This window comes from Lampetra planeri, chromosome 69 (assembly GCF_965212315.1).
Source record: "Lampetra planeri chromosome 69, kcLamPlan1.2.h2, whole genome shotgun sequence".
In the NCBI taxonomy this organism is placed as follows: Eukaryota; Metazoa; Chordata; class Hyperoartia; order Petromyzontiformes; family Petromyzontidae; genus Lampetra; species Lampetra planeri.
In genome coordinates this window covers 384205-411672 of record NC_136174.1, presented here as the reverse complement: position 1 = coordinate 411672, position 27468 = coordinate 384205, and the positions used below count along the sequence as shown (strand labels likewise).

The following is a 27468-nucleotide window of genomic DNA, read 5'->3' as shown; positions in this document are numbered from 1 at the left end:
GTGTTAAAATAAAATGCCAGTGACTACGTTAACGAAGGCAAAAAAAAGGGTTAATCGACTCGTCATAAAAAATTTGCGATGCCAGATGCATTCGTATATATATGTAAATATGTTTATCTATCCATAAACCAAACTCCTATCGGGGTGTTGCACCCATCCCAATCGGTTTCTTAAGTTTGTTTTTGCGTCGAGTTTAGTTTAGTTGTCCTTCCACCCGCCTGCACCTTCTGATTAGCGTGCTTGGCTACGTACGGTGCGAAAGAAGTTCAACATACACACATACACGTACGTATGTTACAATCCCACCTGACTATTGGAATCAGCCCGGCCACCACAGTTGGTTACTGACAGTCGATCCCCAAAGCACCGTTACGATTTGCTGTTTCATTAACGCATCACACAGCGTTCATCACGGAGTCATATTCTTAGCCAACCGATCACAGAAACCCTCCCTCCCACCACCCGCCCTCCCACCAGCACCAGGTTTTTGTTTCGATTAAAGCCAGGGATCTTTTAAAATATCTTAATTATATATATTTTTTCATTCATACTGATTTGTTAGTTTCCTTCTTCTTCTTCTCCCCGGTCACGTGAAGCCATCGTTGTTTTTTTTTCTTAAATGCAAAGAAGTTCGAAGACAAACTTTAAGCTCGCTCACTCACTCATTCACACACTCGCGCAATTGCTCACTCATTCACGCACGCACTCACACTCGCGCACTCAAGGGTCTGATTCGCGTCTTTTGCAGGAAGTTGGCGTGCGATGATGGAGGGGGTGGGGGGTTAGGAATTTCACGAATGGCGGAATGATACCATCTTGCCGACGATGAGAATTTCATAGTCAATGCTTGGGTAGTTAGACTGGATGGATTTAGGTGGGTGAACTTACACTTTGCAATGCGCTTGATTGCAAAGGTGAGTAACTTGAATTATATTTGGCGACACGTACACACAGACTCACACACGCGCATATGCATGTATGTGTGTGGTGCATGATGCATCGTGACGCACCGTGGCCTCCAGAGTGCACCTAGCCTGGCGCAAGCTATAATCTCATCGCCATTAGATCGCGAACATAACAATTCAATGCTCCGGCAGGAATTGGTCGATTCCTGAGGCTGAGCTGTGACTTTGCAAAGGCGACGGGGCTCGTGGATTTGAAAACGTTGATCTAATTAGGAGCGCTTGACAAGATAGGGAGTGGGTGAGTGAGTGGGCGAGCAGGCGAGCGGGTCAGGAGCGGGGCAGCTGTGGGAGGCGGAGTATGTGGTGAACCTACACCCCTTCAGGGTGGTGGTGGTTGGCGGCGGGCGGCCGTCCGTAACGTTCTTCATCTAGTTGCTTCTTCACCATAGTCCTGAGTCATTTCCGGAGGTAGCACTTCCTGCTGAAGTGGCTGCAGACAAGGGGACGCAGGGCTGGGCATACGTCGCAGATCGTTAGTGGGTTGCATTCAATGGTATCAGTATCATTCATTGTCATCGTTAAGGATCAATTCGTGGCCACGCGAAGATTGGACCTGAAACGTCATGAAAACTAAACTGGCATAAACCGTCATCACGCAAACTCCGGACATCCTCGCAGCGCCGACGGCTTTTGGCTAGCCATCAAACAAAGACGGTCACCGTATCACGTGCCTTTATATACTTTGCACAATACATTATACGTTTCACTATACACCACACTTTTGGCTAACCGTCGAACAAAGATAGTCACCGCATCGCACACGTGCTTTCAAACGTGCTTTTGCGGCCGTTTGGGAAACTCTTCCTTCCGAGTTTAGGAAGCCACTGGGAGCTACGCACCTTTAAATCTAAATTTAAAAGTCATCGTTTTAGCACTGCTTTTTGTATAGGTCTCTTGGATCAGTGTATTGGTCTCTGGGTGGGCGTATTGGTCTCTGGATAGGTGTATGGGTTTCTGAGTAGGTGTATAGGTATCGGGGTAGGTGTATGGTTCTCTGGGTAGGTGTATGGGTATCTGGGTAGGTGTATGGGTATCTGGGTGAATGTATGGGTCTCTGGGAAGGTGTATGGGTCTCTGGGTAAGTGTTATGAGTCTCTAGGTTAGTGTATGGGTATCTGCGCGAGCCTATGGTGTCTCTGCGAGCGTCACTTACCGGCCACAACAACCTAGACAACGGGCGCGAATGGGGCACCTGCATACACGGCACCTGCACCCACCACCACAGGCAAAGGTGAAGATAACACAACGAATCACTCAAAGCGCGTATAACAATTATTCACCACGACACACTGCCAAGAGACCGCCCACTATTTTTTAATAGCCAGCCCCCCCACCCCACCTCTGCTACGGGCCCCACTCACCTCTGCCACTGGCCCCGCCTACCTCTGAGACTGGCCCCGCTTACCTGTCACTGGCCTCGCACCACTTAGCTGCTAGCCCCCAACCATGTGTAGATACAGTGCGTGGACTAGCGGCAACGAGTGGTAATATAGTCAGTCAGCTATATAGTCAGGAGTCGTTATGTCCTCAAAGTCGTAGCTGTGAGATGGAGTCGACGCTGGGAAGAGATTGAAAATAAATCAAAAGAAACCCTCTACAGTCCGTGTCTCCCAAGTCATTCTACATGTAAGGAGTGGAACCTAACTGTCCATGCGCGCGCGCCCTTTGCCGGAAAGGGAAAAAACCTATTCTTATTTTTTCATGATTTGATCATGGCAAAAGGGTCCCAAATTTGGAACTACGTCATGCGAGAAGAAGTAAGCGATCCTAATACGGCTGCTGCCTTGGCGTAGCATCATCACACAAGGCATTGGGAGGCTTCTAGATGCTACCCACGTGCCTCCAGTCTTTGTTCAGGCCCTGCATTACGCACAATCTCACGCGTTACCATGGAATGTGCTTTAACCCCTACATTATATATTATAAGGCGATCGAGGGAACGGAACTAAATCACGTGAGTAGGAATGAACTGTGATTTGTAATACAGCTGCTACCTCGGCGTAGCATCTTCATGCAAGGCATTGGGGATGCTGCTGGACGCTTCTAGACTGCTGCTCCCCTACACGTGCCTCCAGTCTTTCTTCAGGCCCTGCGTTACGCATCGTCATCTCATGCGTGTATTATTTATTAGAACGCGATTTTTCCACAAAGCGTTACAGAAGAAAGTAAAAACACACTAAACGCACACTCCATAGCTCTATAGACGCTGGGAACGATTTTTGCACCGGGCATTGGCCGAGGGTAAAGAGAAGCCCTCACCCAGTTTGCTGTTGACCACGTGGGGAGCCACGACGCCGGCGCCGATGCCCAGGGGGTAGCCGAACCCGCCGAGGGCTACAAACAACACACACAGAGAGGAGGTTAAAGGTCAAAACACCTCATCTACCCACACTCCCGCAACACAGTCACACACAGACACCCGCACACGTGGGTTTACATTGGATAATCGAGATGCCAATGGCCTTTGGTCCTTTCAACCCTGTTGGGAGTGCCATCGGCCTACTTCAGACTCCTCTGCCTTAAGTAACCAACAGGTTAAATTTCGATTTAAAGCTTTCGTGACTGCAGGGATTCATCTTCTTGGTTCCCTTCTACGTGACTTTACCGAAAGAACCAAGAAGAAGATAACCAACAGGTTACCCAGGGTTCCACTGGCATGTTGGGAGTGCCATCAGCCTACTTCAGGCTCCTCTGCCTTAAGTAACCAACAGGTTACCCAGGGTCCCACTGGCATGTTGAGAGTGCTATTGGCCTACTTAAGGCTCCTCTGCCTTAAGTAACCAACAGGTTACCCAGAGTTCCACTGCCATGTTGCAAATGCCATTGGCCTATTTGAGTTTAGTTTGCTTTCAGTAATCAACATTCTATGCCCTTCACCCGCTCTCCTACCTCTACGCTCTTATTTCATTCTAGTCCCCTCTATGTACTCCCGGCTCCATGAACCAAGGCATGCAATCGAAGCCCGCAAGTCAACCGTCACTCGGTGGGAAGTCGCCCATTCTGCGATAATGCTCCTGCTGCCCGCAATGTCTGGAACTCCTTTCCTTTAGTTCAGTCATCCGTGCTGTTGACTTCCCTGTTCCCCATGAATTCAAGTCCAGGCTCAACACGGATAGTGCCACAGAGTGTTGGCATTTGTTGGAGAATGCTGTGCTAACCAGTTCGCACCTGCGGGTTCTATTTTCTTAAAAAAAAAAACTTGTGAATGGAATTGGCCAAGCATCCCCAACACGGGAGCACAGAGCATGGGCAACCGTTGGCTGCAGGTTTGCGCCCGCCTTTCCGCTCGTCTCGTGACTTATACAAACCGGCAACAACATTAGCGGTTCTCACAGCTAACACTGCAATGACGCGTTACAATTGCTACTGATCGAGCCGTGTTGTTACCGGTCAGGGTAATAGCGATAATGACAAGATCATTATCACTATTGTAATCAATGCAAATCATCATCGACGCGAGGTATCATCATTCGTGTGCGTGCCCCATTGCTGTTGCTATAACCTTGGACAAAATACCGGTCACGTGCCATTATAAAACAACAGCAGTGGTTGGCGAAAGTAATGATATCGATGATGATCGGAGATGGCCGTTAAGTACTTTGTTAAACCTCTCCCCTCCACCAACACTTCAACTGTAACCAATTCAACGTTGACTTGAAATAATTGTTGTTCATCATTAGACCTCCTTTGCCAGTACCAAAATATAAGAATAGGGTGTTTTCCCCTTTTTTCTGGCAACAAAACTGAAACCTTTTTACAAGGAATCATGTCTGCATTAACCACAGTACTTGGATTTTGACCACAAGTATTGTGGTCAAAAAAAAGTATTGTGGTTAATGCAGACATGATTCCTCGTAAAAAAGTTTCAGTTTTGTTGCCAGAAAAAAGGGGAAAACACCCTATTCTTATAATTGATGTTGTTGTTACTAGCGACTCGCATTTTTCTTTAGCCTGTCTTCGTGGCAGTAGGGTGGTGGTAGGGGATTTAAATGTTGAATTAAAACATTTAAAAAGGGGTAGGGTGGGTGGGGGAGCACATGCAAGCTCATGCACATGCACCATACCCACCGTGGTGGTAGGGGGCCCCATAGTATCCGAGCCCACCGTATGGGTGGACGAGTCCAGCTGCTAGGGAAAGACAGTTCCGTGTTTAATGCGCAAAGAGGGGGGGGGAGGTTCGACATGAGATTGTCGATGGATGTATCTGATGCGGTGACTAGGAGACGTTATAACTACCTTGCCTGGTATACAGGGGGTTTGTGGGTTCAATTCCGACGCTGACAATGCCTGCTGTTGTATATTTGGAGTTTGTGCTTTTCCCGGGGTGATCACGTGGCATTTTTCTCTGGGTCCTCCCGCCGTTTTTTTCCCGCTCCACGTTTAGAAATATGCGCTTAGAGTTGATTTGACTGTTATACATTTCAGCGTGATAAATCGCTTCGTTAGGGTTATCATTTGTCATCGCCAGGTTCCTTCTGACAAAATTGCTACATAGCTCAGGGGGCCCTTACCTGGCAAAATAACAAATATTTAATAGTTAATGACAAAGGGCTAATGGGTCTTATCAAACCGCTCTGCTTTGATTGGCACAGTCATAACGATTGATTATGTTCCCATGAAATGTGGATTTTCGGCCAAGGTTAAAAAAATATTATTCCCCTCATGATCAACTCCTCTTCTGGGCAGGGGAGGATCTACCTGAGCAGTGGTCGGAGCCGGAAGTAAAATGAGTGAGGCTTATCATCAGTGGGCAGTCGAGTGGGCGTGGCGCTAATGTTCTTTTAGGAAGCAGCTTAACCTAACTAGCTCGGTGGTTTCGCACGTACGTGTGTGTGTACTTTGAACTTTTTTTGCACCGTACGTAGTCAACCACGCTAATCAGAGGTGCGGGGGTGGGTGGCATGGGGCGAGGACTACGTCATAGAGCTGAGGGGATATTTGAACTTTATGGCAGAACCCCGGGGTCCCATAAGCCCCAGGCTCTCGCATTAACTGTGTTGCGATGTCATTTTATGTCTGTCGAAGGTGAACGATACGGCGATCTATTCCTCTCGACGAGCTCTACACGATGCGCTAATCAAAGTTTCAAAGTTTTGTTTCTTCTGCGCATTCGTCCTCGCTGCTGCGCTTGGACACGACAACAGAATGATCCATGCCAGGCAGGTCGCGCCTTTTATGTGGGACGGAGTCGCCCAAAAATAAATAAATAAATAAATAACGCATTTTACTTCCGTTTCTTCCAGGACCCCAGGGCAGAGGACGCAAACGGGTTTTGATTCCTTACCCGTACCCGGCCGCACCAGGGTCGCAAACGGGTACCCGTACCCTACACGATACCCAGCTACCCGTACCCGGCCGGGTATCGGGTAGGGTACGGGTACGAGTACCCGATTGTGACCTCTGGGATGAAGCCATGTTGCAGGCGCGGGTGGGTTGATTCTAGGAATTTAAATTGTGAGAAGAGTCAAGACGTTGGGAAATGAGTGACAAACGGTGACTCACCAGTGAGTCACGGCCTACCCGTACCCGTACCCGGCCGCACCAGGGTCACAAACGGGTACCCGTACCCGGCCGGGTAGCCGGGTATTGGGTAGGGTACGGCTATCGGGTACCCGATTGCGACCTCTGCCCCAGGGTCCTGCCATAAAGTAAATTTGTCTTTTGCTTAGTGGAAGGGGAAGGATCTCTTACCTGCATGGTGCTTGTAGGCCCCTGCAATGGCCGCTCCGGGATAGTAGCCTAGACCACCATAGCCCAGACCGCCTATAAGAGGGAGTAAAAAGACAGGGGGAGATAGAATAGAGAGTGTGCGGTGTCAGGTGTCAGGTTCAATCCGCTGCTGGATGGGGTTCTCCCCCCCCACGTAGGCCTTGTTGCGGTGGCCCGTTTTAAGTGCTCGGCAAGTCATCGCTGCAAGCGTGGTGCTCACACTGCGACGCGTTGTTGTGTGTACGCTGAACTTCTTTCGCAGCTTACATAGCCAAAGCGGGTTCTTCCGTGAGCCAACACTTTTTACACAACCTAAAACGCGCACCGAACATAATGCCGCTTTTCAGCAGTCAATGACGAACTGCTTGACGCCTTCAAACAGGTGTCTATCCGGTATTTGAACAGCCTAACACCACCTGCATTATTGTCGGAAAAGAGTAAAGCCGATTCTTTTTTTGTCATTTTGATACCGGCAAAAAGGGTCACATAGACATAACAGGTGATTATCGTCAGCCTGCCCCCCCAATAGCACTGCTCACATCACAGCAACAGTGTTAGCGGCCGGCAACAACTGAGTGTATGTGTAGGGGTGTCAGGGGAAGGATTCCCACCAATAGGTGGGTTAGTGGGAGGGTGATCGAGGAGATATAAGGAGAGAACGGGCGGGAAGAGGGGGCCTTTGGCGGGAACGAGATTGGGACGGCTGGGGACAGGTGTGGATGGGAGAAAAGGATTAAAAGGCGAAACCCCTGCAATCTTGTGTCGGCTCTCCTTTACATATGCATTTATTTATGTATAACAGGATGATTCGTGTACGCATGTTGAACTTCTTTCGCACCGTACGTAGCCAACTGTAGCTCATCGGAGGTGCGGGGGAAGGACAATAAACTAAACACAACAAACAGTTCTAAGAAATTTGTTTGGCAATCTATATGATTATTTAAAAGTGCACAGCCCCAGTGGCTTCCTAATATTGGAAAAGCGTTCCAAATGGATGCAGAAGCGCATCTGAAAGTGCCGCGTAGTGATTGGGTGACCACTATCTTTGTTTGATGGTTAGCCAAAAGCCGCTGCTGCTGTAAGAATTATGAGAGTTCGCGGAATTATGTTTTTTGCTACTTGACTAAATCCGCAGCGAGGTATCGTGGTTCACTTGGTGGCAAGCACTTTGTACGCAATGAGTGTGACGTTATAATGTATTTGTTCAGAAACCGGAAGCCAAGGCATCTAGGTGAGCACTGGACACTTGATTGGTCATACCGATGTGAGTGAGATGCGCCAATGACTTACCCACTATAAGATGTCCACGAGTTATTGAAGAGACACAGGGAGGTAGGGAGACACATTGATAAGGAATGTGAGTGCGTGAGTGAGAATGCGAGTAAGTGTACATATGCGTGAGTATATGAGTGCGTGCATGTGCGCACGTGTGTGTGTGTGAGTTGTAGGGGGAGAGGGAAAGACAGACGTCAGACAGTGGAGTAGGGAGGAGAATTATTGAAGCAATACATTCGTACAGCGGTAGCCAACTGGGCGTCTCTCCCGAGCTACATGCGGCTCTTTTAGTCCACCACATGGCGGCTCTTATCGAAGGGGCATAACATAGAACGTGCCATCACAGGAGTAGCAAAGAATAATGAATGTCTCCCGTGCTGTGCCGAAAGCTGTCAACATATATATACACATACGTGCTTATTAATGCATTAGACTCTCGATTATCCGCGTGAGGTTTATCCGATTTGCGGATTAACCGTGCATCTGAGGATTTGACAGAAATGAACAAATCGTGGATTGGTTCCCATAAGTCCAAATTACTAATGTAAAAAAAACTGTTAACATAGTGTTATTCTTGTAAATGTGTATTACAAGTCGCGTGCTTAAACCAAACAAATATGTTGCTCTGGTTAATCCGAAATCTACTCGATCGCCTCTTCTACAGTGCAGTAATTTAAATATCTTTACAGCAGTGAGGTGGAGTTTGATTGATGTTAATTGGCTGGGGCACTGTTATCATCCAATTAGTGGGCCGAGTCTTCTGCTGGGCGGGAGCAGCAAAGTTGTATTATCACTGAACACGCGGATCATTGATCGGTCGATCGTTAGTGTTCGTTCTAAAATGGAAAAAGTACCAATCAAAATCGTCAGATGTGGTTAATTTTGAGTGATTTGTCAGACCATTTATTTTGTGAGTTTTAATTTATGCAACTGTGTGCTGTGGCAGAGAAACGGAAATAACTATACACGTGTTTTCATTAACATTAAATGTTCTAAACTTCAATGTCATTTATACCGCTATATTCGTGGTTTTTGGCATAGAGATCCGCGGGAAATGGTTATATATTTTTATTATCCGCAAATCTTAAATTATCCACGGCCACCTTTCTCGTCAATAGTGCGGATAATCGAGAGTCTACGGCTGTGTACAATTGGCTCTCACGAGTACTATTTGGCTTTTTGTTTTTTTACAGGTTTGGAAGCCGCCGCATTTGTACATAGTACAGAGGGTGGGAACTCGCAGATTTAATTTCATACTGACCCATGAACAAGTGGCATAGCCTAGCAGGGTGGGGGGGGGGGGCAAGCAGGGGGTGCCTTGCCCCCGGTGGCCAAAGCTATGAGTTAGGGTCCCCCCTTGACAACCCACCACCACGAGATTTGTTTATAACAACAATATCAAAATAACAACCGACAAACTTATTTAATATTAATATAATAATGCAATTCATAATAGAGGTTTTTTGGGTTAGATCGCGTAAATATATAAATGCGTCGTTAAAACCCGCCACCACCCGACACAGCCAACTAGTAAGGATTGTCATGTAAACAGAACATTCCAATTCGTCACTAGTACAGCACACCGGTGTGTTGCAGAGCCAAGCCACAACATTTACAAACTAAGTTCGACGTTTCGCCAGTAATTACAACGAGCTTCATCAGGCGACAGCCAGATTTGTGGAGAAGTCTTACTGTTTCGTTCCTTATATAAAGGCGTAGATGTGTGTGTGGGGGGGGAATCCATCCCCCACCGAACATTGTGCAAGAACGCAGAAGGGTGGTCGACATATCTAGTACATGGCCCAGTGAGCCCACGTGTTGACCCAGAGACAACACGAGCCAATAACACCGTTTTGAATGTCAACAATTGTGATTTTTAACTCACTAAATGCAATTTAAGTGAGTGTGCGGTGGTGAGTGAGTTGAATGTGGTGGTGGTGAGTGTAATGAACCTCACTCACCCAGAGGGTGTCCCAGAAATCCGGTATTGAAAGTGCTCACTTTCTGCTTGCCAATGACAGCTGCAGTATGGCAGAGTGACACGTGTGCAACACAAACAGACACACTGAGACAAAATCAATCAATCCCCTTCATAGCCTACATAGCATGTTAGGGCAAGTGCTGTTAGCAAGTAGCAGCACCTGTGAAGGCCGGCACAACGCGCAGCCGCCTTCGTCTCCCCACCGGTGATGTTTGTACACTGCACCATATGCGCATTCATAAGGCCCGGTTAAAGAAAGGCCCAGGACCGGTTCAAATATTCGCCACCGTTGGAGAGCCAAGCCACAACATTTACAATCTGAGTACTACGTTTCGCCAGTAATTACAACTAGCTTCATCAGGCGACAGCCAGATCGACACACTCACACAGAGATCCCGTCCAACTTACGAGTGGCGGTGGCGAGGTGAAGGAGGGCGAGGACGAGCAGAGCTTGCATAGTGGTGGTGGCCATTTTTTTTTAGGGTTTTTTTTTGCTTTCGCTGTCAACGACAAGAAAGAGAGTGGCTTGAGTTGAGGCTGATGAAGCTTCAGTTCGGAGTGACGAGCCTGGGAGTTTGAGCCCCGGCTTTAAATGCAGCATCCAGGGGCTGGGCCTGGCTCTGACCCAGCCAGCAACAGGGCCCAGCCTCAATAGGTTCAGTGTCGCGCTGGCAGCGGCCAAAAGCAAAGCAAACGCCAACCCGTCTATTTCCTGTCAAAATACGGGAGCTGTAACATTCTCTCTCTCTGTCCTCCTCCCACCCTGCTAACGTAAATAGCACAATTTTTTAATTAAACGTTGAACAAGGAGACGCTCAACTAAATAAGGGTACTGCTTGATTCATTCTGAAATTAAAATGTGAAAAAGCCAACATTTTGTGAACAGCTTCATGCTAAATAATAATATCATAGCAAACATGGAGGGTGGCCTGAAGCACCCTTGCTACTGGCTGAACAAGAGGCATCCTCTTTGAGAGATGTTCCCAAACAGAAACAGGACCTCCATTCAGTTCCTGTTTTGCCAAAGGCTGGGCAAAATGAAATGTCAACGTGTGGCGTCTGAATGGGGCCCCATGTCTTTTTTTTTCCTCAACGCGTATAGGGAACGGGGTGGCCTCGTTTGAACACTGGGAGGGTAAACACGGCCAACAGAGAGGTGTTGAAGCCTCTCTAAATGTTTTTGGGCTACGTTTTTTGATTGAGCGTCTGGACATTTCCACTCTACGCCGCTAAATGTCGCATTTGCCTCGATATTAAACGAAAACTAAACGTATGTTTTCTTTTATTTGACCTAGTAAGTCCCTCTACTGAGCTAGTGTGGCTCATTTTTCAGAAGCGACCTGGCCAGCACAAGTGGTAGCTGAACGAAGTGGTGGCTTGTCATCACGTTGAGCAGCCAAATGCTCTTAAAGGCCGTGATGTTGCTTCTAAATGTGGATGGAAAAACCGGAGGACCCGGAAAAAAATACACGCGACCACAGAGAAAACATGCAAACTCAAAGTATTCAGGAGTCAGGATTGCGATCAAACCCATGACTTCTTGTACACCAGGCGAGGTAGTTAACATCACTTCCGATTCTAGATTTGAAGCTTTCGTGACTGCAAGTATTCATATTCTTAGGTTTTTTCGGTAAAGTCACGTAGGTAAAAAAATTAAATTAATAAAAGTAAAATAAAATTAAAAAAAATCACGACGTTTCGGAGGCAACACAAGGCTCATTGACAGGGTAGTAGGTGCAAGCAGGCGCGCAGCGACCTATTGTCAAAGTGGGGGGGGAGGGGGGGCTATGCAAGATACGACTGTGGGCCCTGCCTCCTTTCTCCAGACTCACTTTTACTGAAATCGCTTCGGATGTTTTCAACCCCGTATGTAATAATATGTTAGGCTATAAGATGTATAGAGGAAGACAGTCTCACAGTGACAGTATTCATGAGATTTAATGGTACAATACTACTCACAATTAAGTTACCGCGTGTCTTTACTTTCATACGCATGTCAATTAACAAAAGAAAGCCCGGTGTTCAGTGACAACCACCAGCAGTGCTACTATATTTTGTGCCGTGCATTTTTCGGAAATGTTATTTTTTAATTTGGATCGATGTTTTTTTTGGCATTCACGGTTGTTGGTGTCTATTTTTTGTCGAATACTTTCTCTTCAAATTTTATTACTTGTTTATCTTTTAATTCGGGGCCCCCTTGTGGCCGACTGGGCCCACTATGCGTCGCACAAGGCTGCCCCATAACCCACCCCTCCATAGTTGCCCCCTGGGTGGAGGCGAAGACTGAGAGGCGACGGATAAGAAGAAAGGACGGACGGTGCTGTCAGCGATGTAAGTGTGGAATTGAGGCGACGCAAATCAGGCAGCGGTATTCATAAAGAAACGACTTAATTGAAAAACGACGTTAATGGGGGAGAAATAAATCGGGTATTACTGTTTTTTAGTTTAGAGTGGTTTTTGGGTTTTTTGTGGGGGTTGTCGGCTTTTAGTGGTTTTTGACCTTTTTAATGAGTTATTTTGTTTTTCGGAGGGTTTTTGTATTTTCTTCGGGTTTTAGTGGTGCTTGGGTTTTTGGGGGAAACAAGCAATCCGTGCCGCGTTAATCCTATGTTGTTGGGGGGCGCCCCCCAACAATCTAGTACATATATATGCTTTTATTTTGACATACTAAACTAAAAAATTCTTTTATTTTTTTTCAAAATTTCTTGCTGTGGATTTCACACCTGATGATGATTGTTTGTGTTGCAGTCGAAACGTCGTGAGATTTGTTTTATTATGTTTTATTATTATTATTTTATTATTTCCCTTCTACGTGACTTTACCGAAAGAACCAAGAAGATCAATCCCTGCAGTCACGAAAGCTTTAAATCGAAAAATACATATGACATGCTAATGAAGTGGCTTATCATGTGGAAATTTATAGCAGCAGCCAATTACTCTAAACGCGTGGATGCTGATTCTAAATGTGGAGTGAAAAACCGGAGGTCTCAGGAGGAAAATCCACACGCAAACTCCAAATGTAAAGGCACCAGGGTTGGGATCGAAGTCACGACCTCCTGTATACCAGGCGAGGAAGTTAACATCTCCTAGCCACCGTGGCTTCCTGCAACGGTGGCCAAAAGACAAGCCAACACGTCACAAAACACTACCACTGCTAAATAATTCCCCAGTCGCTCCCACTGATCTAGCACTGAATACATTCACAAATGTATCTAAGACGTATTATGGAGACCAATGGCTTCAATGGGCAGGCTGACGAGAGCGGCAGGCGGCCAACATCAGGGGCCGCCGCCGCTGCCGCGGAAGCAAAAGAAAATTCAAAAGTAATGAACAAAAAAAAACCTAACTTAATGGAATGTGATGGAGGGGGCCAGGAAGAGGGGCAAGAAATGAAACGGAGACAGAGCGGGAGCGGGGAGACGCTGCCTGCACACGCGGCGCATATACAGTACCAGAGGTCGCAACCGGGTACCCGATACCCTACCCGATACCCGGCTACCCGGCCGGGTACGGGTACCCGTTTGCGACCCTGGTGCGGCCGGGTACGGGTACGGGTAGGCCGTGAGTCACTGGTGAGTCACCGTTTGTCACTCATTTCGGGTAGGGTACGGGTAGGGAATGGATACCCGTACCCGGCCAGGTACGGGTACCCATTTGCGACCCTGGTGCGGCCGGGCACGGGTACGGGTAAGGAATCAAAACCCGTTTGCGACCTCTGTGTAACAGTACTCTCATATATTTGCGTTTATACCCACGTTGCGTATATTCACACAAGACAAAGATACGCAGTCACATTTTCTGTATCAATAGATATCGATATGGGCGTGACGGTGGTGAGATATTAACTACCTCGCCTGGCGAACCCAGTTCGATTCTCGCTCACGGCCAATACCAGCGACGATTATCTCAATCGATCTTGGACCTTTCCTAGAAAAAAGACTCAGCCTCAAATGAGTTTCGATTTAAAGCTTTCGTGACTGCAGGGATTCATCTTCTTGGTTCTTTCGGTAAAGTCACGTAGAAGGGAAATAATAAAAATGAAACATAATAAAATAATTCTCACGACGTTTCGGCCACAACGCAAGCAGCCGTCCTCAGGTGAAGAACAGGTCTGTCGGAAAGACAGGTGAAGAACAGGTCTGTCAGAAAGACAGACGCTGTCTTTCCGACAGACCTGTTCTTCACCTGAAGACGGCTGCTTGCGTTGTGGCCGAAACGTCGTGAGAATGATTTTATTATGTTTTATTTTAATTATTTTATTATTTCCCTCAAGTGAGTATCTGGTGCGATGGGTAAACTTTGCCAATGGGGAAACAAATGTAGCCAGGTGTGATATTGGCCACCCAATCCTTCGTGTGCTGTGGCAGCCTTCAAAGTTGCTCGCTCTCACAGCACCCAACAGTCTGTTCAGGCTATAGGGGCAGTGGCGGAGCCAGTGGGGGAGGGGGGGTGGCACGTGCCCCCCCCCCCCCCCCCCCAATGATCCGATCGAAATCCATAATTTCGATCGGATCATTGGGGTTTATTAGTAACTAGCCTTACTACCCGGCTTCGCCCGGGACTTGGATTCACCACGCCCGGCCGCCTTTGTCTCCCCAGTAGCGATGTTCACACACCACAGCAGTTACTCGTTTTGAGGCTGAGTCGACCAAGGGGAGGCCAAGGACCGGTTGAAATAATCGTCACCGGTGGCCGTGAGCGGGAATCGAACGAGGGTCGCCGGGTTCGTAGCGCAGCGCGCTAACCGCTACACTACAATGCGTTACGCTTCCACATGCGCGGGTCACGTGACAGATTTGACGTCACAGCTCACTTGTGCAAAAAATATATGCATTATTGAGCCCCCCCTCCAAAAAAAGTGTATTTTTATAATTGTTGCATGGTGTACAGTCTGGAAAGTACCCACATAGCAAATTTCAAGTTTGTTGCACGTCAGGAAGTACGCTAAACATTTTGAACAGATACACATAACCACAACTTTGCCTTTTATATATATGGAGATACATCGGCATTTCGCATACTTTCAGGCAATGCACCATCGCCGCACACGCATCGAATAAAAAGCAAGGGACAAGTCCTTACTTACGAACAATTCCTATCATTTTTCATTGCTGGAGGGATTGCCCCCCCTTCCTGAAAATCCTGGCTCCGCCTCTGTATAGGGGAGGGGGGTCTTTGTTTTGTATGTGGGTGTAAACGTGTGCGTGCGTGCGTGCGTTTGCCTTCATAGGTGCTACTCGCTAACATCACTTTCCCCAACGGTCTGTCAAGGCTATACGGGTTATCGTTGTCTTTGTGTGTGAAGTAGTAACAAATTAGCACGTTTTGGTCACGTGACAACCCTTACCAATTGGCTCTGTCGTTTGGTGGTGGGTGAACGACAAATTTACGCAATCTACCCCCCCCCCCCCCACTAAAACTAACTTTATTATTTAGCCTGAATGTTAAACCGCACAAGGCAGGGGTTTTTATCAGTCCATCGGTGGCCAGTAGTAGCTGTCTTGCACTGCATCTTGCTGCAGTCACAGTGATTTTTGAAAGTAAATTCAGGGTAAAACTACTTCTTAGATACATTTGTGAACAGTGGCGGCTCCTGCAAAATCTCTCAGGGGGGGCAAATGTCTGGATGATTGATAAGGATAAGGTCCACCCATGCAATGGATAAATTAACAGCTTAAGCATGTGAAGTACCGGTGAAGACGCTGGACACCCAGGTTGAGGCACACGTATATTTATTTCAGCTTATCGGTACAGGACAACACTAGAGGGGGTAGCGGCCCCCTCACCCGGATAACTGGGGATACCCCCTAGCTAATCTCACCTATCCCCAAGTCCTCCTCTAACGAGCTAGGGGAGGCTAACTGGCCCGACACTGGTGAGTCGGGCTACGGTCTCCGGAGTCCCAGGGTCTAACCCTGGTTCACGGAACCACGCCTCTGGCTCGCTCCTCTGCAGCCCTGACAAGGGCGGCGTCGAGGGGAGTCCAGGGCTCTAGCTAGAGGATCTTCACTCTTCCTCCTTCGTTCCCAGACTGAGCCCCGAGCTCTCTTTGTCCTCCCCCTTTATACCCCCCATCAGGATCACAACCCCCCAGGCTGCCTGATGCGGACGTCGCTGCGGGCACCCCCCCCGTGTACTCCCGTAACTCCGCCCACTGTGTTTGTTACCCATTGGATCGTATGCACTTACAGCCCTCCCGTAACAGCCCTACATCACCCCCCCCATTACAGCTCGCAGCCGTCCCGGCTGCAACAATTCCAAATAAAGGAACAATTACCCCTCGACCCCGTGTGTGCCTCATTTTTTCAACAAAATGCAAATAGCAGAACAACAACAAGAACAACAACCATACCCCCGAAGGGAATGTCCGACGCACCCCCCCCCCCGCATAAATACGAAATCCGTAAGCACGTATGTACAACTAGCCAGGAACTCCCCCATCACACACAGCACACCCACGACACACAACGCACCCACAACACACACACCGCGCCCACACAACACAACACACTCAGTGTGCAAGGAGCACACCACCGACGCAGCATACAGTAACCATGACACGTGAAGGAAAATAAATAAGAAAAGTTTTTTTTTTTTTTCTTTTTCTTCCTGCTGTATATTATAAGAGTCTGCGCATTTTAGCGCGCGTCCTTGCCGCAGGCCCGTCACACGGGGCAACCCCGGACGGCGGACCATCCGGTGGCGGCTGTCCCATTCGAGGTGAGGTCGCGATTGAAGTCGCGCGACTGTCGGCATCACCTGTGGGGGTTCCAGGGCGTGAGCCCGTCATTCCCGGTACACCGGGTCATGTTGCTGGAGCTTGGGAGGAGGAGGCCCGGCGTCCCGTCGAGCCGTCGTCCCGCGCTGTCGAGGAGAGCGGCACCCCGAGGCGACGTGGCCCCGGACGCCGCAGTTGAAACACCGCGGGAGCCCCGGTGGAGACGACGGGCGGTTGAAACGGCTTGACCCGTCCCGGGCCGACCGTACTTCTTGCGCCTGTTGCCGTCGATGGTCGACGGCGAAGAGCTCCTCCGTCGGAAGGGTGGCTGCAGCCACCGCACGCCCTGCCGATGCCCTGCTGGCTTTCCGCCGCAGGGACAGAAGGTTGGCGTGAAGGAGGCGCGCCGCCTGAAGAGAGGTCATCTCGGCGTCCTCCTGTGCGACGACAGCGATGTCCAGGTCGTCTGCCAGGAGGAGTATTTTCTCCGTGACCATCGCGTCCACGCCATCGTCGTCCATACGGGGAAAAGCCGTCTTAGCCAGCGCTAGGAGGCTCGTCCTGTATGCCAGGGGCGACTCCTTCTCACCCCGCTTGCGCTCGTAGAACCGCTCTCTGCATTCCGCTGAAGGTCCATAGACCCCGGCCAGCAGCTGTAGTGCCTTCGGCAGAGTAGACCGCTTCTCTTTCGGCGCCGATGTGAGGGCGGCGAGCGCGTCTGCGTCGAGGAGCGCCGGCAGCGCGCAGAGGGCTTCATCGTCGGACCACCTTGCCATTTCTTGGTGGGCGATGAAGCGTCGCTGGAAGCCGCCCCAGTCGCCCTCTGCACCAACAAATTCTTTCAGCGGAGGCAGCCGTTGTTGTAGCGCAGCGTTCGCCTTGGACGTCTGTAGGCTGCTATCCCCGGGACTCGGCTGTGCGTCGGCGCGAATGGCAGATGGAATCGCCTGTCGCGGATGTGATGACGCTCCCTCCGCTGGAGATGACGCAGCTGTCCCAGCGAGAGCGGTGTCGGACCCAAGGTTGAGCCCGGCCACGCCCTCCGCAGCTGCCGTGACGATGGCGGGAAATTCAAAGTTTGAGTTTTCAGAAATGGCGGGAAGGCGCTCAGGTTGACGACTCCCCTCGCCCCGTGGTGGACCACCAGCCCCCAGCCGCGTGATGTTTTCCAGCGTGGCGGCAGCGGCGTACAGTAGCTCCGCCAGTCTCTCGTGAGCCAGCCGTAGCGCGTCTGGCTGCGGCCCCTCTTCATGCCGATGCCCCGGTAGGAACGCGTCGGCCCCCGGCTGCGCCATGTCTTGGTGAGCCGCCTCGGGCTCAACGACTTCAGCAGTGTCCTCCTCCGGTACTCTGGCTCGAGCTGTCTGACGTGTTTCCATGTCCGTAGTACTTCTGACACCAGATGAAGTACCGGTGAAGACGCTGGACACCCAGGTTGAGGCACACGTATATTTATTTCAGCTTATCGGTACAGGACAACACTAGAGGGGGTAGCGGCCCCCTCACCCGGATAACTGGGGATACCCCCTAGCTAATCTCACCTATCCCCAAGTCCTCCTCTAACGAGCTAGGGGAGGCTAACTGGCCCGACACTGGTGAGTCGGGCTACGGTCTCCGGAGTCCCAGGGTCTAACCCTGGTTCACGGAACCACGCCTCTGGCTCGCTCCTCTGCAGCCCTGACAAGGGCGGCGTCGAGGGGAGTCCAGGGCTCTAGCTAGAGGATCTTCACTCTTCCTCCTTCGTTCCCAGACTGAGCCCCGAGCTCTCTTTGTCCTCCCCCTTTATACCCCCCATCAGGATCACAACCCCCCAGGCTGCCTGATGCGGACGTCGCTGCGGGCACCCCCCCCGTGTACTCCCGTAACTCCGCCCACTGTGTTTGTTACCCATTGGATCGTATGCACTTACAGCCCTCCCGTAACAGCCCTACACATGTAAAGGCAACTTCACTTCTTTAATATTAATGAAAAATAAAGTGACTCTTACAATACATCTTGTTTGTTTCTATACTCACTATTAAAACAAACCACTCAAGTTTCTTTTATTAAAGATTCCACTAGGTGGCGACAAATTATATTGTTGGATGAAACGTGCTTACGTATGATGACGTAAGCACGTATGATGACGTAAGCACGTTAGGGCGAGCCCTCCCGGAAGCCATAGAGAATGCATTGCAGCGCCCCCGTTCGAAAAAAAACATCTTTGAATGTAAGTCTATGGGACCACTCGGGGCGATTCTCAGCTGGAGGAAAATCGCCCAAAAAGAGGCGGTACTCCACAGAACGTAGCATGACGCTGATTTGACTATATCCAGAGGCACAGTGACGGCTAGCGTGACTCTGTGGTTGAATGACATTGGTGGTGCGTCGCCCAATCGCCCTAATGAAGAAACCGCCCCTGTTTGTGAATATGTATTCAGTGCTAGATCAGTGGGAGCGACTGGGAAATTTAGCAGTGGTGGTGTTTTGTGACTTGTGGGCTTATGTATTTTGGCCACCGTTGCAGGACGCCACGGTGGCTAGGAGATGTTAACTACCTCGCCTGGTATACAGGAGATCGTGACTTCGATCCCAACCCTGATGCCTTTACATTTGTAGTTTGCATGTTCTCACCGTAGTCGTGTTGATTTGCCGAAATCTGTAATGGCTACCTGCCGCCTTGGAGTGATTGAAGGACCTTAGCATTCAACTATGACATCATGTATACAAACTGTTGCTCCACCCCCACCTCCTTGCCATATGAAAGAATCATGATCCATGGGAAGATCGAAGGTATCCACTGCACGTTTCGTCATTTGGAAACAAATGACGAAATGTCTTGTCCCAATATGGTCACTATGGTCAAGTCATTCACGTCTTTCTGGCACACATCTCTAAGGTCATCATCAAGCCATTCTCTCTTAGGTCTTCCTCTCTTTCTGGTTCATTAAATGTTTCCAAACACAGTTTTAATGTTCCTGTTGTCCATCCTACATTTGTGTCGAAATAGCGCCAATTTCCTTTTCATTGCTATCTGCATCATCAGGTCGTCTTCGATGTTCAACCTTTTTTGATATGTTGGTCACTCTTTGGGTTCAGTTTAGATGCGGTATCCTACCGTAGCAATACATTTCGAATGCCAATATCAGAATCAGAATCTTTATTTAAACTGGAGGAATCCGATCAGCAATGAAGCTCTTTTTCACAGGTGTCCAGGAGGGGCGGGTCAGCAAGTTACAGACTGCCAGCCTGAAACCTCAGAGCTGGTCTCCCAGCATCTTGCCGCAGTGGCGAGATGTTAACCACCTCGTCTGGTACACAGGAAGTCTTGGGTTTGATCCCCACTTCGACGCCTGTATATTTCAAGTTTATATGTTCTCCCCGTGGTTGCGTGGATTTTTCTCCAGGTCCTCTGGGTTTTCCCTCCATATTTAGAAATATGCTTTTAGATTATTTGGCTTCGACTATAAATTTCCACTTGATGAAAAACCACTTCATTGATCTATCACTTTTGGCCAGTTCACTTTTGAAAAAGAGCTATATAGCTCAGTGGGTCTCACCTGGTAAAAAAAGCTTAGTTTTATAGAATGTTTGTGAAGCTAATGTGCTGTGCGGCTATGCTGAAGCTGTGCGGGTCTGTATCTGCAATGCAAGCCGTGACAACTTAACTGCACTTAAGGGTCTGGGTGACCATGAGGCTGGCACGTTAATCTATTTTATACGTGAATGAACTGGAAGATAAACTGGTGAGAAATGCACGCTTCATGACTACGTACGATTTCTGTACTTTGGTCGCTTTGCTTAACTATTGGGTCACGTGATAGTTGGACAAGTGACAATGTACTGCACGCATGCGTTCGCACGCACACACACACACACAGTCGTTTGTTTACGTCGCAATAGCACGCATAAGGGCAGTGAGTACAGATTTTTATTTTAATCCAGAACAGAAAAAAGACGTTGCACAGAACATATCCACCCAAGTCGCGTCGGATCTATCCAGGAATTAACAACCTTTCACAAACTATCACACATACACCTGTCCTATCTCATCGGCCAAGTAATTCAATCGTGAAACCACTCGCAACATAACAGCATCCGTTATCTACAGTGCGATTGAGTCCCCGGCCAATGACATTGTAATCGTGAGTTGACTCACCACGGGAGCTGTTAATGACACTTGGCGTTAGCAGACACACAAATTTCGACCCACTACTATCAAACGTTTTTGGGGCCAAAGTCGACGAGACCTTTGACCCGCAACAATTTCGAATTCTTGGGGGAGAATTTTCAGGTATCGTCACTTTTCAACCGATTAAAACAAAACTCTGGAACTGACGAGAACTAAATAACGATAGGCATATACTGAGTGCGAGAGGGGGGCACACATGGAGATCGGGGGAGGGGGATTTGGGAAGCCAGGGCTTACAGCTGAGTGTAACTGCTGCACTAAGGTGACTCCGTGTTAAACGGTGGTGACATCGTGAATTAGGGCTAAGGTTTTTCCACCATGATGGTATCGACTTGCCGTAAAATGACGCCAGATATTGTTCGTGTATATATGTTTATCTGTGAACCAAACTCCCATCGGCGTTGCACCCACCATTCCAATCCAGCTGAATTCTTGTTGGTTACTGTCGAACAGTCGATTCCTAAGTCCCATTATTATTAACATTTTCATATATTTTAGTTAACGTTAACAGCTTTTATCACAGAGTAATTTCAACTGCCCGTTTGATTCACTCCCCTTGATTAAAGAATCAGAATCAGTGTGCGTGCTCCCCTCGCCACCAGATTTAGATTTTTTTACGATTAATGCCATGGTTCGTTTTAAAATATATATTAAAATTTTGGCTATTCGTGGTATATTTCGTTTTTACAGGTCGTGTTAATTCATCGTTGTTTGTGTTAATGCCGAGAAGTTCAGAAAAACGTTACGGACAGACGCTGGCACACCCGCCTACTCATTTGCTCACTCTGACACACGCTCATATACTCAGTCACACACTCAAGGGCTTAATTTTCAGGAAGTTAGCATGTGTTTAGGTAGTCAGGAACTTAATGAACGGCGAAAAGATACCATCGCGCCGATGACAAGAATTTGTGTGAGAGTCAAGGACTTGGGTAGGATGGGTGGGTCAGTCGGTATGAATGGGCAGGTATGGGAGGGGAGTAGGTGGTGAACCTATGCCCCTTTGGTGGGTGGTGGTTGGCGACGGCTGTCCATAACATTGGTCAAGTCACTTCTTCACCGGAGTCTTGAGTCACTTCCGCAGGCACCACTTCTGGTTGAAGTGACTGCAGACAGGACACAGGGCTGGGCACGGATGAGCACGCATCACAGATCGTTAACTTGCACTTAGCAAACGTAGTCAGCCTTTCTGGGCCAGCATTATCAATCATCCATTTGTGAGTTAAGCCCACAAAAAGATTTGACCAAACCTGTGTCTCTAAGAACCCTTTAAGGACCCTCTACCACTGGAGCTATACACTTTTAAATCATCTAGATTGACAACTAATTTCTTTAGAACAGCTTTTGCGTTCAGTTCGTTGACCTTTCCCCGCACTTCCGATAATCGTGGTTGGCTACGTATGTTTCCAAAAAAGTTCAACATATACATAATACGTATCTCCTCCCCTCCTTCCACAACCCCGATCACTATCCTCTCACAATGTCTCACTGAAATCGACTCGGGTTTAGCACAGAGTTTGCTAATTCCTGCAGCGGGTAAACACTAAGTTGGCATTTCCTTTAAAAAACAACAAGTCCATCCCTGTGTTTGGGGGAATGGGTGGGTTCTAATGATGAAGGGTCGGGGCCTCCAGAGGGGCGGGGCCCGGGGAAAAAAAGTAACTGCGCATCAGAGGAGGAATGCGTCAACCACGAACTTCCCTGTTGATCTAAAAAAATGAAAGCAATTCGTCAAATATTTGCAGAAGACAGCACGAATTTAATGCTGCAGGCACAGGCACAGGCCAACTCGTGCCTAGTATAATGCAACGTGCCTAGTATAATAGTTACCTGGTGCGGCAAGGCAACGATCATCCAGCAATTCTCCTGTCACTGTACACGGACAGACAAACACACACACATGGCACATTTACACAACAACAATAACAGCCGCTGTCAAATCATCACCAAAGTGATAGTGATGTCACAATGGTGCTCTTGCCAGGCTAGGTGCAAGTGGAGGCCATCGGGTGATGTGTGGAAATCACTTGCTACTGGCAGATCATGGTTACAAGCCGAGCTGCTATGCACTAACTGACTGAGATGATTTGCAGATATGCTTCCCACTGTGTTAACTTCCCACATTTTATTCATCTGGTTGCTCTGCTCATTGTTGTGAGCGTTGGCCCTCTGTTGTTGATGTTGTTGGGAGGGGATAATAACCTGCATGTGTTCTCTAATCCACGTGTCACTCTACTCTGTAGAGAAATGTGAATCTCCACCCAGGATTGGTAGAGTCTTGAGACTTCCCAATGAAAGTCTCAAGACTTTCCCAATAAAAGTCTCAATACTTTCATTGCGAAGGTTATACTAATTTCGGGATGTATTGGCAATTATTTTGTCAAGTCTAAGGATCTCTGGATATGTTTGTGGGTTTCTCTAAGTGTATGGATGTCTGGGTACGTGTATGGGTCTCGATAAGTGTTATGGGTCTCTGCGTGAGTCTTTGGTGTCTTTGCGAGCTTCACTTACCGGTGACGACCTAGATGGCACCAACAAAAGGCGCCAAAGGGGCAGCTGCAGACACGGCACACGTCGCAGGCAAAGGTTAACGGAGATTCACGCGCGTGTTACAGTATAATATTGACCACAGTGGACTTTGTTGAGAGGAAATGACGCCTCCAACAGTCAACCAGAACAGTCATCAAAACACGCACTAAACAACACTCCGTAGCTGTATAAACGAAGGAACATTTTTGCGCCGGGAATTTGCCGGCGGGAAAGAGAAACCCTCACCGATTTTGCTGTTCACCACACCGGCACCAATGCCTAGGGGGTAGCCGAGTCCGCCGAGGGCTGCAAACAACACACACACAGGAGGGAGGGAGAGTTAAATGGTGGTTAAACATTTAACCTCGCCCAGTACGTCCGAATTAGCACGGTTTGCAACGTAAGGTGTGATAGATGTTCCAACGTACACACACTCGCAGCGACTTTTGGCTGGCCATCGAAAAAAGACCGTCACCGCATCATCGCGGGGCTCTCTCAGATGCGCTTCTGCGGCCATCTGCAACGCTCTTCCGATATTAGGAAGCCACTGGAGCTGTGGTACGTTTACATCATCTAGATGGAAAACTAATTTCTTGCGAACTGCTTCTCGTGTTTAGTTGTCCTTCCTCCACACCTGCCATTAGCACAGTTGGCTAGGTACGATGCGAAGGAAGTTCAACATATGTTCGTGTGTTGTGTTTTGACTTAAAACTTTCGTGACTGCAAGAATTCATGTTGAGAGTTAAAATCATGGTTGATGGCTAAAACAAGTATACTTAGTAGGGAAGATCAACAGTGGTTTGTCGTGTGGATCAACTCACCCCTTGCCATAGGAGTATGGAATGTCCAATGCTAATTTGAACACGACTCTTTTGGTATGAGGTTGAGAGTTTGGCATAATGGGGGGGGGGGGGGGGGTTATGTCTTACCTGCATGGTGCGTGTAGGCACCTCCAAGGAGTGCTCCGTGATAGCCTAGACCACCATAGCCTAGACCACGATAGCCCAGACCTCCATAGCCCAGGCCTCCATAGCCCAGGCCTCCTGTAATAACGAGAGGGAATAGAATGGAGAATGTGGGTTCAGGCTCTATTATGTGTTGCATATAGATGTATATAGAACAGGGTTATTCGTGAGACTGATGTGAGTGAGATGGACCAACGACTTACCCACTATAAGTTGTCCACGGGTTAACGAAGAGACATCGGGAGGTAGGGAGACACAGTAAAAAAAAATTAAAATGCGTACACAAATTAGTATTAAGTGCATATAAGAATGTGTGAGTGTTTGTGAGCATGTGTGAGTGGGTGCATGAAAATGTGAGTGAGTGTTAGGATGTGAGCGACTATGTACGCGTGAGAATATGAGTGTGCGTGTTGGCCTGTGGCCACATTTGAAGCATTAAGATTCTGCCGCCTGCTGAACTATGCTGTCTGCTGGCCTATACTTTCATTTATTTGAAGGGTTCCTCCTTTATATGGGTTGTGTGTGTGTTTTTTTAACATGTCGCCATTTTTTGCAAGTTACGGATTTTTTTTTTATTGGAGGTCACTTATTTGGGCTTTCTCATCATGCCCCGTCGCCCACCTGTCTATTTAGATTTTAGACCATGCAACACGATATCTAAAATCGCCTTAGAGCAATATAATATATGATATGACTCTGTCACTATGTTCAACATCTTTTGCACCCTTCATAGCCAACCGTGTTAATCGGAGGTTCGAGCCAGCATAACCGCACTAATTGGGCACTTCATTCATTCACATTTTTACAATGCACTGGCAACAGCACTGTTTAGACCGTTTCGCATTGTGATTCAGTGAGTGAGTGTAGTGGCGCTGAGTTGTAATGAACCTCACTCACCCACAGTGCTCACTGTCTGCTTGCCAATGACAGCTGTGGCAAGCCAGAGACACGCACGCAACACAAATTTACACAGAGAAAAAAAACAATCCCCTTCATAGCCTTCATAGCATGTTGGGGCAAGTGCTGTTAGAAGGCATAACGGCCAGCCGCCTTTGTCTACTCACTGGTGATGTTCATACACTGACCCATACACTTATTTTTAATGCTGAGTCAAAGAAAGGCCCAGGACAATTTCAAATATTCGCCACCGTTATTCGTTGCGAGCGGAAATCGAACTCAGGTCACCGGTTTATTGCACAGTGCGCTAAACACTACACCACAATGCTCCCACAAGGATTCCCCCTATAGCCTTAACAAATTGATGGGGCAAGTGTCGTTCACGAGTAGCAATTATTTAGGCAAGTAACGGCACACAAGCAGGTGGATGGCCAGCACCACAGATACAAAAATATAAAGACAGTCATAGACACGTGCACACGGACACACAAATAGATGCACAGACTTAATCTTTTTTTATTTTACCAGATAAGGCCGACTGAGCCATGTCGCTCTTTTTCAGAAGCGACCTGGTCACGAATGATAGCTGAACAAAGTGGCTGATGTGGAAATGTTGAGGGGAAAATTAGAGAACTTGGATAAAAATCCACGCCACCACACAGACTTGCAGACATCCATTGACACAAAGTCAGACGCAGACTCGCACTCACAGAGATCCTCAGATAGACAAAGATGCACACACAGAGATTCTATCCAACTTACGTGACGCAGTGGCGAGGTGAAGGAGGGCCAGGACGACAAGAGCTTGCATAGCGGCGGCCATTTTGCTTTTAGGGTTTTCTGCTTTCGCTGTCGACGACAAGAGAGAAGGGCTTGAGTTGAGGCTGATGAAGCTTCACTTCGGATTGACGAGCCTGGGGTTTGAGCCCCGGCTTTTAAAGGCAGCAACCAGGGGCTGGCTTGGATTTGTCCCAGCCAGGACAAGGCCTAGCCTCAATAGCTCCAGTGTAGCGCTGGCAATCGCCAAAAGCAACCACCCTGTCTATTTCCTGTCAAAATATTTGAGTCATTGAAGCATCTCTAAATATTTTTGGGTTTTTTTAAACTTGAGTTTCAGTACATTTCCACACGACACCGCTAAGTGTCGCATTTGCCTCGATATTAAACTAAAACTAAACAAAAAAATTACCAGGTAAGGTCCACTGCTAATATTGATATTTTTCAGAAGCAACCTGGCCATCATAAATGAAAGCACAACGAAGTGGCTGATGGCATTGTGTGGAAATGTATAGCAGGTAAATGCAAAAAACAGAAGACCCGGAGAAAAAATCCATGTGACCATGGTGGAGAATATGCAAACTTCAGATGAATTCTGACATACACACGGACACATAGAGCATGCACAGACATATATACATGCAAATATATATTCGCATGAGCTTTGTACATTAATAAGACAAAGCTCCCCCGTATAGCCTTAACATACTGTTGGGGCAAGTGCTGTTAGCGAGCGCTTTTGTCGGCCCGCACCGTACACGAGGGAGTTTGTGGCCAACACTCCCGACCGCCTTTGTCTCCCCAGTGGCAACGTTTTTATAGTGCACCTCAATAATTAAAACATACACATAGTCACACCAACGCATATATACAGTACTGTCATATATTCCCAAATGTGCACACGTAAAGTATATTCATACAACAAAGACACGCAGTCCTATTTTCTCTGAATCCACAACATTTACAACACCAGTGAGTGCTGAAGTAGAAACTTAATGTTTCGTTTTGGTGACAACCCCGTTTACTTATTGTGTCGGCTGGTGGTGGGTTAACGACATTTATATTCATGGTATTTAACCCCCAAAACAGACTTTATTATTTGACCTGAATGTTAAACCAAACAAAGCTGGGGTTTTTGTTTCAGTCCACAGGTGCCCAGTAGTATTATTCTTGTCCTGCATCTTGCTGCCGTGGCGTTCTCGGTGTGTAATTGGCAAGGTCGGGCGCGTGCTCCATCGCGTGACGCAAAACGGCGACTCGGGGATTGGCTCCTGAGCTACGCGTGCACGTGTACAGGCCACGCCCAGGCACCACGCGCGGATTCGTGTTCAGACTTTTGACTTCCTCGAACTGTCCAAAGTTAAATCATTGATATTCATTTTGATGTCGCCAAATGAGAATTATTCGATAAAAATCAATGCTGATTGTTGATTTAATTGAGTAATGATGATGGATATTCTTTTCGGCATTAATAGTCGGCT

The 27468-nt window shown here is 48.0% G+C and overlaps 1 protein-coding gene and 1 long non-coding RNA gene across 3 annotated transcripts; both read right to left on the bottom strand.

The window, feature by feature from the left end:
* Positions 1-484: 484 nt before the first annotated feature.
* LOC144737417 (lamprin 0.9-like) lies at positions 485-26234 on the bottom strand. 2 transcript variants are annotated; one of them, XM_078620097.1, is made up of 7 exons: positions 25973-26234; positions 9911-9970; positions 6657-6728; positions 5034-5093; positions 3225-3299; positions 2119-2172; positions 485-1417 (listed from the first exon to the last, which is right to left on the bottom strand). In XM_078620097.1, exons 1-6 carry the CDS (start codon positions 26031-26033, stop codon positions 2132-2134), a joined length of 369 nt encoding a protein of 122 aa, XP_078476223.1. In that variant the 5' UTR covers positions 26034-26234; the 3' UTR covers positions 485-1417; positions 2119-2131. The 2 variants fall into 2 exon arrangements, 1 of the variants encoding a protein (XP_078476223.1); XR_013588975.1 differs by lacking the exons at positions 5034-5093; positions 9911-9970; positions 25973-26234 and having other exon boundaries at positions 6657-6723.
* On the bottom strand, positions 20546-24392 carry LOC144737419 (uncharacterized). Its single transcript, XR_013588977.1, has 5 exons — positions 24278-24392; positions 23595-23654; positions 23331-23375; positions 22650-22691; positions 20546-21944 (listed from the first exon to the last, which is right to left on the bottom strand). It is a non-coding gene; the product is annotated as an uncharacterized LOC144737419 (long non-coding RNA).
* Positions 26235-27468: the final 1234 nt, after the last annotated feature.

Excerpts from the sequence above, each read along its gene's own strand:
- LOC144737417 (XM_078620097.1), bottom strand. The coding sequence starts at position 26,033 with ATGGCCGCCGCTATGCAAGCTCTTGTCGTCCTGGCCCTCCTTCACCTC. Across the intron at positions 9,971-25,972 it reads TCACCTCGCCACTGCGTCAC|CTGTCATTGGCAAGCAGAAA; the intron begins GTAAGTTGGATA and ends GCCATACTGCAG. Across the intron at positions 6,729-9,910 it reads ATTTCTGGGACACCCTCTGG|GCGGTCTGGGCTATGGTGGT; the intron begins GTGAGTGAGGTT and ends TCCCTCTTATAG.